Source organism: Zosterops lateralis, assembly GCF_965231275.1.
Source record: "Zosterops lateralis genome assembly, chromosome: 15".
Classification (NCBI taxonomy): Eukaryota; Metazoa; Chordata; class Aves; order Passeriformes; family Zosteropidae; genus Zosterops; species Zosterops lateralis.
This window is the reverse complement of record NC_139775.1, coordinates 2,306,898-2,320,157: the sequence shown is the minus strand read 5'-3', so window position 1 is coordinate 2,320,157 and position 13,260 is coordinate 2,306,898. Positions and strand designations below refer to the sequence as shown.

The 13,260-nt window shown below is 46.5% G+C and overlaps 1 protein-coding gene across 1 annotated transcript; it reads right to left on the bottom strand.

Annotated features, from left to right (window-relative positions):
• Positions 1-1,389: 1,389 nt before the first annotated feature.
• LOC310915548 (cytochrome P450 3A9-like) lies at positions 1,390-12,855 on the bottom strand. The gene is made up of 13 exons (XM_083872509.1): positions 12,718-12,855; positions 9,963-10,056; positions 9,378-9,430; positions 8,153-8,252; positions 7,498-7,611; positions 7,133-7,221; positions 5,993-6,141; positions 5,009-5,136; positions 4,267-4,351; positions 3,755-3,915; positions 3,102-3,328; positions 2,158-2,320; positions 1,390-2,001 (listed from the first exon to the last, which is right to left on the bottom strand). The coding sequence occupies exons 1-13, from the start codon at positions 12,786-12,788 to the stop codon at positions 1,903-1,905; spliced, it is 1,533 nt and encodes a 510-aa protein (XP_083728635.1). The 5' UTR covers positions 12,789-12,855; the 3' UTR covers positions 1,390-1,902.
• Positions 12,856-13,260: the final 405 nt, after the last annotated feature.

Genomic DNA, 13,260 nt, shown 5'->3' with positions numbered 1-13,260 from the left:
GTTAACCCTTTGTGCTTCTGGGCACCCTGCAAAGGCACCTGGCTTTGCTCATCAGGGGCCAAAAGGACTTTTCATCACTTCAAGGCAGCTCTTTGGCATGTAAATAATTTCCTGCTTTGATTATAATTTCCTCTTTCTGTCCCCTTCCTTGATCCTGAGTAAGTTTTGCCTGGCACTGGATTTTTTACAGAAAAATGCCTTTTTTAGACTGATTTGTCCATGCTTTGCACTCTTCCCATCAGAAGCACTGCAGCATCACAGTCAGTCAGACAGGCCCAGCTCTTCCAGGGATGGTTTCTAAGCCCTGGTCAGAGATGGGCAATGGATTAAAGTGAGGCAGGGCCTCGTTGGCAGCACTCCTCAGAGCCTTGCTGTGCTCACAGCACAACCCAGACAGTCTATCACAGATGATGAATCAGAAGGGAGCACTATAATTGTTTTATCTGCCTTTTGGGACAGCACAAGCTGCTTACTCTTGAATTAGAGCCTGGTGAATGTTGCTGTATCTTCCAGAAAAAATGGACAGCTTTGATTTGGGGATTTCCAGTGTTGAGGAATCCACTCCCAAACCCCTGAATGTTCACTGGTAAAGAATGGAGCTGAATTGTTGAATAAATTCGTACTATGTGGGATTGCAGCATTTGGGTCATGTTGCAATTTTGTTGGTTAGAATAAAGAGAAAAGCATTTTGCCACAGGAGAAAATTACAGACCATGATCCAGCAAATAATGCCTTGGAATGAAGGGTGCCAAGAGAAAGTTATGGGGTGACTTGATTTGATCTGCAGCTCTTGAAACCTTTCCCATTTCACTAATATCTGTTCTGGTTGGTGGGTGTCAAGACCAGTACAATTTACTGGGGTGTGAAACTCAAATCTCAGAGAACCTCCCACCTGCTTTTTGATATTCCCTGTTTAAATGGTCAGGGATGGCATGAGCCACTGGGTCAGAGCATCCTGCTGATGACAGAGGCAGCTCAAAGCACCTAAAACCCCATCACAAGCAAAGACTAAACCCCATCCATGGCTGTGGGAGGAAGGGCTCAGCTCCAGGCTGTGTGCAGACCATTCCTCCAGGAGCACTGGCTCTCCTGCAGGGCTGTCCTCTCCTCCTGGGACCTGCTGCTCTCTCTAATCCATCCTCAGTCACTCCAGCATGGGAAAGGGTTGGCCAGTGCTGAACTGAAGGCAGCCCCTTAATCAAAGTAAGAGGTGGGAGCTGGAGTGTTTGTAAAATACAGTACAAATGGGAGGGTTTGATGGCGTTAAATGAAGGATCAGATTCATTAAATTAAGTGGAAAGCAATGTACATGGATGATTTCAAGGGTTGAGGCTGAATACGGGTTTTAAATAGGAAGTGATCAGCCGCTATACACAACACAGAGCAGCTCTCAAACATTTTTAATGACAGTATTTGTACACACTTTAGTTTAATTAACACATGGCACAGGAGAGGGTTGGTAACTAGGATGTGTAGTCTCACACCAGTCGTCTCAATTAGAACACATGAAATTTCAAGCATGGATACACCCAGAAGAACAGTACCCGTCCCTGCCCGGTGAGGTCTGGCAGCTTGAATTTCCACCACACCTTGTTTTTCTTGGATGTGGCAGTAATTCCTTCCCTCCAGATGGAGAAGTCCCCTTAGAAGTGGATGATCAGCTTCTTATTTGGATTTATTTCTTGTTTTGCAATCAAAATTAAGGGGACTGTGTATTGTCACTGCCCAGTGATTCACGTCACATTTCTGACAGCTATGTTTATTAGTAAATATGTAGTAATTGCTTCCAAAATTAACTGGAGCTGCTCTTCTGTGTCTTCATGTGTAGGAGAGGTTTCCTGTGATGTGGGATCCCTTTGTTAACATGGCAGCCCCTGGATGCTGGAGGGCTGTGGCTGGATTTCATTTCTTGGCAGGCTTAGTGCTGGTCCGAGGCACCAACTTCAGCATAATTGGCTTCTCTGGTGTTAAGAGCCCCACTGAACTCAGCTTGATTGGGATCTGCAACAATGAGAGGGAAAACACAGGTGGAGATGGATAAGTGAAATATACAGAGATGAAAGGCTCAGGCACAACTGGATCCGTAGTGCTGGAAGTGCAAAGCTCTGGCGTTGGCACCTGTGCTGTGCCAGCCTCCAGCCTCCACAGGCTGCTCACCTGAGTCTCTTTGCAGGTCTGGAAGGTGAAATGCTGCAGCAGGGAGGCAATGGCCACTTTCAGAGTCAGGAGAGCAAACCTCATCCCGATGCAGTTCCTGGGACCGGCCCCAAAGGGCAGGTAGGTGTATGGGTCGATGGAATCCTTGTTCTCCTTACTGAACCTGGATGATGGTTGGGGAAAAGAAATGAAGGCAGCAAAAACACAAAACCTACATTTTTATCCAGGAATCTCTCACTGCAGAGCCTGGTTTGGGTTTTTCCTAAGGTGTCTCAGAGTACCCCAGAAACTGAGTGCTGTGACCAAGCCCTTGCCCAGGACAGGGTGGGCTCCCACTTGATGATTTGGTTTTAATTCTGTCCATCCAGATTAGCAGAAGTTGGAAGCAAGGTGAAAATCCAGTCAACATCCTGGCCCACAGTGAAAGATATTTCCTGTCTAGATTATTTAGAGAGAGAAGATTTTTGGTTCAGAGCAGCCTATGGCTTCAGTTTCTCTAGGATTGAGAAGTAGGTATCAGCTACAAAAATAACCAGCTAGGGAAGGTTATCCTTGAAAACAAGGAGGGAAGGCAATTCTGGAAGGATCGGGTCTGGCATATTTAGTAGAAGCTTGTATGAAGAGAACAGGTTCAACAAGAAGGATTATACAGAGGATGGCCAGCAGTTACAAAAACTCCACATTTACCCCCTCTCTGGAAGCTTAAAGATCCTGTGAGGTATGGGTGCTGTTCTCCCAATAAGATTATGTTGTTTGAAACCCTGCTTTAAGCACAAAGCTCATTTTCTTCTTAAAATGACATTCCCAAGAGCCTGCAATTTCTCATCCTTATTGTTTGTAAAAAGATAGGAAGAACACCATTAGGAAGCTAATCAGAGATTAATGCTTAATTACTGAGGAAGGAGCAGTGTGATATTTTTTCCCTTTCATTAAGCTTTTTGTACCTTTCTGGCCTGAACTCATCTGGGTTGGGCCAGTAGTCAGGGTCGCGGTGCAGGACGTAGGGTGGGATGGTGACCACCACTCCCTTGGGAATGGTCACTCCATTGATCTCCACATCTTTCTTGCAGGTTCTCTCAATCCTCCCCCCCAGGGGATAGTAGCGCAGGGTTTCATTCACTGTCATGTCAAGGTATTCCAGTTTCATTATTGCTTCATATGTGAGAGGAGCCTGCAGGGCAACAGGAGAAAGGTGACCAGGTATGTTGGCATCTGAACTGGATTGTCCTCAAATGACACTGGGAATCAGAGTATCCCCAACCCCCAGTGCCCCAGATTTGTGAGAACAAAATGCAAGGTAGAAATTGAGCCATTTGGTTCATTTTCCCCCCCCTGAGTTATGGAAATGCCTGGAAATCCACATCCTCCTTGTGCATGGGTGTAGAGTGTGGCAAATGTGTTTGAGCAGCTGGGGTGGCTGGAAGGTTCCAGCTGCCAAAAGAAAATCACTGCAGGGCTGAGTAGTCTCAGTGTATGTCTCCCAGAGCCTCTTGGAAAATCCATGGTGTTTAGGAGCTAAAGATTTCTCGTTGCCCTGGCTGACCCAGGAGGGCAGCAGGGTCAGACAGTCCTCCCCATCACTCAGGGTTCCCTTTACCTTGTTGGGCAGGACTGTGTCGATCTCCTGCAGCAGCTTTTCCTGCACATCAGGGTGCAGGGCCAGCTCATAGGCCAGGAAACCTAGAGTGTTGCTGGTGGGCTCATACCCAGCAAAGATAAAGATGAATGCCTGGGCCAGGACCTCTATGTCAGTCAGGGCTGTGGGGAGACAAGAAAAGCAGTGTTGGTTGATGGTCTCAGCAAGGGCCAGGCAGCAGCAAGTGGTGTGGAGGCAGGTTTATTGTAGTTGTTTTTTGATAACGCTTTTATAGCTGCTCTACCTGCCTCGAAAAATCCATTTTTATAGAGGAGGGAGGTGATTTCCTGAGTATAAATAACTGACATGGCAGTCCAGCTCCCTGGACAGGGATCTTAGCCCTGGTGCTGTAGCCAGGAGACAAAGTTCCATCTGGAGCTGGTCAGTGAAGGTGATGGTGACACAAATACCTCTCCATATTCTCCTCTCTCCCACTGCCCCCATGCCCATGATGAGGATTTGGGTGTTGTTACCTTTATATGAGTGGTTTTCTTCGTTGTTCCCCTGGCTGGCTGAGCGCTGGGATTCAATCATCAGCTGCAGGAAATCTACCCTGCCCTGAGAGGGAAAGCAGGAGAGTCTCTTTGGTGACAGGTTCCTTGGAAGGCTCAGATAAGCAGATTTCACAGCCTAAGCACAATTTTTAGACTGAGAGCATCCCCAAAATTCACACAACTTCCACACTGAAAAACATAACACTTGCTTTTTATTTTGGAAACCTGTCTGTCTTATCCCACTGAGTGGGAGAGCAATGTCTTGAATTAATTTGGGGAAATGGATCCAAACTCTAAAAGGCAGAATTTTGTCAGGAAGCAGCTGCAGTTTCTGAAAAGCAAGAGGGGAAGGCACAACCCTAAAGGTGATTTTGCTGCTCGTGTGCTGCTTACTCTGCACTCTCTCATCCTCTGCCTAATCTTCTTCAGGGAGTCTCTCACTCTCTCTTTACAAGTGCTGTAGAATGAAGCTTAGTCCAGTTCTGCTGAGCCTTTATCTGGATTTAGCTCCAGATCACGGATGTGCAAAGTCCCCCTGATTCTCTGCCAGGATGGGTCAGGTGGGGCTGTTCTGACAGTATTAAAATGAAATGTTTACACTTGAGTAGGCTCAGGGTTTTGTTGAGTCATTGTACTTCGTCTTCACCTTTGATATCATCACCCTACTTATGTCTCACCTCAGTGTACTTTCTGCCACAATTGCTCTCAAATTCCTACTCACCTTGTGAGGCTCCTTTTCACGTTCCTCCTTAATTTTGGCAATGGATCTCATGAAAAAATCTACAGCATCACTGGGGAAGATGTTTACGTTCATCTTGGCCATGATAGGAATAAGGAATGGGAAAACAACTGAAAAACAAAAAGAGAATTTAATTGCACTCTGTAAATAAACCCCTCCTCATATCAGATAGCTGTGGATGCTAGTGGTAAATTATTTCCTTTTTTAATTTCTTTACCTGAGAAAAGCACGGACTTTGCCTATTTCCCCCCTCTGTTTCATTCCCTTGGAACAGTTTTTGTGTCAAATGGGCACAACCAAGCTGGATATAATCATTCATTTAAGAGAAGACCAAGGCATATTCCACCTCCTGTTTCTAAGGCTCTGTTTTCTAAGGACAGGTTACTTCTGGACACAACAGGCATGTGGCTTAGAAGAGAAATACTGAGAATTCTGAGTTCTTTGTTCAGGCTGAGTTGTTCACTGCCTTGCTGTGATCATGCAAACATTTTCAAGTCCCTTTCAAAGTGTTTCTTTCCTCATAGAATCTGGATCTTGATATTCTGTATAGATTCATGAAATCTACAGCACCAGAACTTCCTCCATGCACAGATCCAAACTTTCCAGCAAGGTATCTAACCTTAATTTAAGGTCCATTGCTGCTAAGCTATTGCACTGGAGGAAATTGCATCTAATTACAGTCCCCACTCAGCACTCTCTTCCAGAAAATGCATTTCAGATAGCAGCACTCTCCTCAAGCCTCACTTGCTTTTCAATCTTCGAATAATTTCCCAGCACTTAATTGGATATATCTGGGTGGTTCATAAGTTTCTTGCACTGTGGATGCCAAAGGTGGAGGAAGCTTTTACCCATCTCATCCCCAGGGTTTCAGCACGAAGCTCACAACAAAAAAATTATGAGACGGGGGCCAGCAGGACTTCTTTCCTAGCAAGGGAACTTATCCAAGCAAAACCTGGAGTCACTTACATGACAAGATGAAGACTGGGCTAAAAAAGTCAAACTTGACTAGTTTCTTCATCTCTCTGACAAAGGGGTCCTTGGGGTTGTTCATGGAGTCAATGTTCACACCAAAGGAAGTGCTGGTGACCACATCCATGCTGTAACTCCCAAAGATGCTGAGGGAAGGTGGAAAAAAAATATAGACTGTGGTTAAATATTTGGACTGAGTGAATGGATTTTTTTTTCCTCGTGTCTATGTGACATTCAAATATAAAGTCTCAGAAGACCTCCTGCCTTAGGTTTGAAAAGAAAATTGGCTGTGTGAACAGCACTTAGAGAGAAGAGGATAGATTTTTTAGAGAGCTTCTGTTTCCAGCCTGCACAGGTTTTGAAGTCAGACAGCTTTTCCAAGGATTTTACAACAACATGGAATCGGTTAGTGGAAGGACATGTGGATCTTAGCATGGCAACCTCTTGAGGAAGGGTTGCAGCACATCTTGTTTGAGGTGCAATCTTGAGGTTGCACCTCAAACAAGCCCTGGGAGTGGTTTAGTTCCACTCAGCACAGCCCCTTGTTCCAAGCTGTCCAAGCCCCTCCCTTGCAGGGTTTTGGTTCAAGGAGAGCTTTGCTGGTTTGTGGTTCCTGGTGTGCAGCTGCCCCTGCTGCGTTTTTGCTTTAAAATTGGGGGTGCAATACACAGGGGTTTGCCCAGAGCCCTTATGGAGGGCACAGATGAGGCCAAAACACTCAGGGCCACTCTACAGCCTCAGTGCCCCCAGCAATGGGGATGTGAGGGATGAGCATCCCACAGTTCTGTGTGGGATAGAGAGGTCAGCAACTTCCTTCTTCTGGGGAAGGAGAAGGTGCAGCACTGACAGCCTGAGTGTATTAATGAAAAACTGGGTTTTCCTGCCTTGGAGGTATCTTGGATCTGTGGATTCACAAAGCTGTGCTGGAACATTTTTCTTCTTATCTACCTCTGGGAAGTTTCCTAACATCCAAATTAAATTTTCCCCTTTTAAATTTCCAGTCAGGCTTTCAGCAGGTCCCATTCCTCCTTTCAGAGCCCTGGCTGACCCAGGCAAAGATCTGCATTGCTGGTAGCCAATGAACCACAGCACTTTTAACAAGGTTTGCTCTGCCTGCTGCTCTTAGCAGCCACTTACTCCTTTACAGATATTGAGCTGTCCTCTTTCACTTGCTTTTGAACATTCTTCACCAAAGCTTCCCCATAGTGCTTCATTATAGGGAACATCTGTAACACAAACCAGGCATGGTCACTTCAGCACAGCACATTTTACTCCTTTACACAGGCTCATGAAGACTACAGGGAGTTTCATGAATATTTACAAATAAGAGCTCTCTGCTCAGGTTTTATTTTAAGACTTTGCAGGTTTGAGTTAGGCATAAGTTAAGCAGGCCAGCTTAGTTGCTGGTCTCTGACTAAAGAAATCAGATCCCTATGATAATCCCAGCCTGAAAACTCTGCTTGCTGACTCTGATTTAGTCTGTACCTGCCCCTCTGGCTTACCTCCTTTAGTTTCCCACTGGTGAAGGTTGGGGAGAGCACAGTCCTGAGCCTTTTCCAGTGCTCATCCTCAGCTAATGAGACGGCGTTGATCAGCTCCCCGACCAGATCCGTGCGCTGCAGGGGGAAAGGGAAGGTGTCAACCCCAGGGAACAGAGCAGCCTCCCTGCAGGGGTGGGAATGTGCCAAGCAAGCCCTGCCTGGGCTCTTCCAGGGGCATTGCTGCTGGCAGCAGGCTGTGGCCTGACAAGCAGCCTCTCTCAAGGCACACATCCATAAATATTCCCTATTCCTGCACTAAGCCAGCTGTGAGGTGCCATGCCCAGCCCCAGAACAAGTCCAGTCAGCTCAACACCTGCGTGTCTGTGTGTACCCACCATGTGCACCCTTACAGATCCCTGCATGCTCACACAGACCCAAATCCATCCATCTGCACATAAATATATAGATACAGGTGTGAGAAGAGACTGTCTGCTCCCTCTGCCAGCCCGTGTGCGCAGTCCAGGCTGTAAGGCAGGGGAACAGTGACATGCAGTGGCCGTGTTCAGCAATCCCTGCAGCGCAGCCACTCGTTCCCAAAGGATGCTTGGCATGCCTGTCTCCTCCTGCCCTTTTCTCGGACTCTGTGGTGGATCACACAGAGCACCTCTGCTCTCACCCTGCGGTTGGTGAAGGTGCTGTAGCAGTCTTTAACCAGCACAGACTTGATGATCTGGGGGTCTGTGACAGCCAGCACGGGTTGTCTGCCATCGTAAATCCTGGTGGGGGGAGAAGAGGAGGCAGGTAAATGACCCCAGAAAATTGAAGCGTAAGGCTTGGATGATGCCCACGAGACAAAATGTGTTGAATAAATGTTCTTCTATTACCAGCCTTGTTGCTCTGTTGTCCGAGTACAGAAATGTAGAAAATAGAGATGGAAAAGGACTCCCAGACCTTTTCCCATCTAGTTTTGTAAATGGTGAAAGGGGATAAACACCTTCCAAATTCACTGGGAAAGGAGCAGGGCTCAGTTGCTCAGAGGACCAGATACTAAATGAAGCAAGTGTCTTCACTTCCTCCCCTGACTCTCTGTGTTTTTCCAGGCACTTAAACACATTACAGTATTAGAAGGAAAACTTGTTCGACCCCTTTCAGGCTCTTGAGTTGGGTGTCTGGAGACTTGGGCTGACAGCACTGAGACATCCTTGGAGAGGAAACTCAGTCCTTGTTTTTGTCTTTTTAAGCTGCCAGTTCTGAATGCTTTCCTGGAACAGATGTAGATTAAGCTGATTTGTGCTCTCTACCCATTTGTGTATTTTCCAGACTCCATGTTTTAAAGCTGCTGTAGGGACCAGTGGATGCATCACACAGGATATGCAAGGTTGTAGCCCAAGTTATAACAACAGTGACAAAAGCTATGGGAGGAGGCGTCTAGAGCAGAAGAGCCATAACTGCAGCAGCTCCTGCTGCAGCAGGTGGGGATCAGCAGCACAAGGAATTCTTTGGATCAGCTCCAAAGGGAGCCACTCACATTCCTCTGCTGTTGGTAAACCAGAGGAACCCAACCTCACAGTTCCAGATCCTGCTTAAGTGAATAGTTCCGCTGATGCTTTTGTTAGGGGCAGGTGAGGGCCTTTTGTTACCAGATTTAAACTGATTTTCACAGCATTGATCAGAATAGCTTCTGTATGATGTGGCAGTGACACAGATCTGTGTCACCAGGCTCCAATGTAAGCCACCAGCAGCACCCTGTCACTGCTGTTCTCATCCTGTTGGGACTGTCAGGGCTGCAGGTGGAGAAAAAGGAGCTTTCCTAATGAATATTTTCTCCCCTTTGCACAGATTCTAGTTTTACTCTCAGAAGTAAAGGGTTTTACTCTCAGAGATCAGTGGTTCATACTCACCCCCAGACTTTCCCGTATTTCTTGAAACATTCAGTGTCGAATTCCATGAAACCCTGTGGGAAGCAATTTAAAAACTGTCATGGACTATCCTGAATTGAAAGAGACCATAAGGACCATCCAAGTCCAACTCCTGGCCCATCACAGGAGTGCTCCTAAAATCCCACCACGTGTCTGAGAGTGTTGTCCAAATGCCTCTTGAGCTCTGGCAGTGTTGGTGCTGAATTATCTGAGAGAGGATGCAGTGGAGGAGATGGTGTTGGAGATGGTGAGTGGGGAGGAATAGCTCTAAACTAATGTTCAGAGCTGTTTCATGAGCCTTCCTTCCCCCCAAAGCCATGATGAGGATAAATGTGCACCGTGCTTTGAGTGAGGTGTTTGCCAGGGTGCTGGCAAAGGGCAGCTGGAAATCAGCCAGCCAGGAGAGCCATTCTCCTTTGGGAATGTCCCTTGCTCTGTGCTGCTGAGCCTTATCCCACACTGGCCTTTGCACAAGCCCTGCGTGACAGAGGAGCTGGCATTTGGAGATAAGTTATCATCACTGCGTATCTGTGCCAGCAAAGGAGCCAGGGGAGTTCAGGCACTCACTTTGCGATATTCCAGGCACGTCCCAAAGAAAGGCAGAGGTTTTGGCCCGGGAATGCCCAACTTCTTGAACAAACCAAATGGCCAGGTCCCATATCTGTGGGACAGAAAAGACAGAGAGCAGTGTTAAATCCCTGTGGCACTGGGGCTGTGAGCTCTCCCAAACCTGGAGGCTGCAGCAACATCCCTTGGGAGGTGGGGGGCAGGAGGTTGATCTAAGAGGTGGGAAAAAAGCTGTCCAAGTGAAAATGGCCCTGTAAAAAACTACTTGATAACCATGGTAAGGCTCACACAGAGCTTCAGAGGGATCCTTTTGGTGTGAAAGCAATTGTTTCCACCAGAGCACCTCTGGAGACAACATCTCAAAGTCTTTAGCAAAAGTCCTGAGAGGAGCTCATTGCCTTCCAAAGGAGAGGCAGAAAATGGAGCTGGAAGAAGGAACACCAAGCTCATGTGTTTTTATTGAAGAAAAATCAAAGCAATACCAGAAATTATGTCTCAAACAGGGCTTTTGTCAAACTGTACTTCAATTTCATTTATTGTTTTCCCTCCCTTAGTCCAGTGTTAGTTCAGTGGAAGCCTTGTCTTGATGGTTTTCTCTTTAGATTTTATTGACAGCCTTGCAGATTTCTTTCCTCTGAAGCACCCTTCCTGGCAGCTCTAAAGTTATTGCTTCTACCTTGGGGCTTTCTCTTTCTCAACAAGGGCCTGGGCTGCAGCCCTTTGAAGCTTCTCTTTGGCTGTGTTGAAAGAGTTCCTCAAAATATTTGGTTTTAGTTAGTAGCTGCAGCTTCCCAAGTGAGCAGTTCATTGCAGAAGGGATGTAAAAACAGGGAAGGTTTGACAGGGGGATGTTATCAGAGATCCTCTTCAGGCCACGAGGCAGCTGCTGCTCAGGCAGGATCTTGGGGATGCTTATTTGAAAAGCCAAAGTCTAGATTGAGACTTAGGGAGAGTTTCCCTTACAATTAGCAATACTTTTTTAAATTCTGGGAACCCCAGATTAGATCAATCCCATTCAGCACAGCTTCTGCCAGAGCAAAAAAAGCAGATCCCACCTTATCTTTTTATGGTCCAAACAGGACAGGTGAAAAATGGGGAGCTGGGTGTATTCAGGTGAAGAAAGGTTTCACAGAACTCAGTTTGTCAATGTTTAATCTTTTTTGTCAAAGGTTAATTCAGTACTAGGAATCAAATGTTTGTGGATTCTCATTTGTAATGTTTATAGGTAGCCAGGGCTGCGGGAGGACCAGGAAATGTCAGGCTGGGCTGGTTACAAAGCCCACAAATACTGTGGGAAAACAGGCTTAAACCATTTGAAACACGGCCAGGAAAATGTAGTCTAACACTCCTACAACCAAAATGTGTCGGGGTTTTCTGCAGACTGAAAAGGACCATTCAGTGTAAAGCCAAAGAATAATCATTACTTCTTCCTACCATGGATGTGAACCAGAAATGTCTGATATTCTCTCAAGTGTGAACTGGAGCAGTGTTGCCCCAGGTGGACAAGAAGCATCTAAACAACCTCTCTGTGTCAATGGGCAGTGAAATTTCTATTTTAGCTTTGATACCAGAGCACAAAGATCTGGGTTTAGTCCCTTTTGCCACAGCAGAATCACAGGTGCCTGCAGAAGGTGCAACTCTGGTAACCAGCAATCTTAGACAGCCACAGAGTTGCTGAAACATGAGAGTTTGGGGTCAAGACTGAGGATGGCTTTTTTGGTTTTGTTGTTTTGGTGTGGTTTGGGAGCTTTTTTTCTAAGAGTCAGCCCCAAACAGGCTTTTGAGTGATCCAAATCACAGGAAGAGATTTGAAAACTGTGGCTAAAACTTTCTGAGCTTGCTGAGCTGCTGTGGCTGCAGCGTTGCCAGGGCAGACAAATGGGCTTTGCTGGTGTGCACCACATCAGTGGTTGGAGTTTATGGCTGGCAGGGCTCTGCCTCAGGGCTTGTCAACACTGCCCAGTTTGTCAGGGCAGAGGCTGGTGCTGGAGACACTGCCCCAGCAAAGGGGCTTTTAACCAGCCCTGCCCTGCTGCAGTGCTGAATGGTATCAGCAAAGCCAACAACAGCATTTCCTCACTAGCAGGAGGAAGTTCCTGAAGGACTAGGAGTACATTTCTGCTGTGGGGTTTTGTCTGGAAAGCCAGGAGCAGTTGGCTGATGTTGCTCTGTGCTCCACTCCTTCCCCCAGCACAGGTGGCTGTGAGGAGGACCTGGGATGGAAATCAAAGCTCTGCAAAGGACCCCTCCTGGTCCAGGTATCCTGAGGAGAATCTTAGCTGGGCTACAAGGAAGAAGTCAGAAGGAGTAAAAACTATCCTATGAATATTCTTTTCCTGGTGCCTTTCTGCTACTCTCCACCTTAGCAGCAGGGTCACCTTCTGCTGGCTCACCTGCAGAGCAGCCTCAGCCAGGGAGGCACAGCTGGATGTCTGTGAAAAATAACCTGATTGGATCAGGATCCTGACTGAAACCAGCACCCTGATGGTAACCAATACCTGGCATCATCATTATTCAATTATTCCTTTGATGCTTAGCAGCAATCTCATAACTGGATGGGAATACTCCAAACCTTGGAGCAAGATCACACACCTGGACAGTCTTTAGACTTCTCTGCTACATCCCAGAGCCTGGTTAGATGCTGGAAAACTGGAAGTCACACCCACTCTTCAGCAGATTTGTTATGTGAAAGTGAGCAATGGCAAGAAGAGAGAAATGGCAGGAGCAGAGAATCAATAAAGAATGTTTTACTCACGCTAGCAGGAGGGCCACGAAAAGAAGTATAAGGGCCCATGTTTCTGTAGAGAAAAAGGGCAGAAGGTTCATTTCAGTTCTTCTCTGATTGGCTCTGAGTTCTGCCTTGACGTGCTTGTCCCAGGTCTGTGGAAATAGGAGTGTTTCACACTGTGCAATCTTTTTTATCCAGTCATATGATTTAGGGGCCCTCCTTCTGTCACAAAGGAGGTGGAGTGGAAGGCAAAGGTAGAAAAGTCTGCTAATCTGAAAAACACCATTCATGTGATAGACAACTGCCTCCCTGAACTGTCTAAGGTTCAAGTTATTTAATGCATGCATTGCCAAACATTTCAGCTGGTTTCCCTGATGTAAGTAATAACTGCCTTCCCATTGACTCATGCCCCTGGGCTCCTACACCAAACTAAATAAAAACAAGTTACGATGAAAAGGTAAATCCCAAAGCAAGTGTCAGAGTTGGTTTACAAAAGGGAAAGAGAAGGGAAAAGGTTATTCACATATTGTATGACAAGAGCTTTTCTGGCAGATGAATCAACTTTGACAG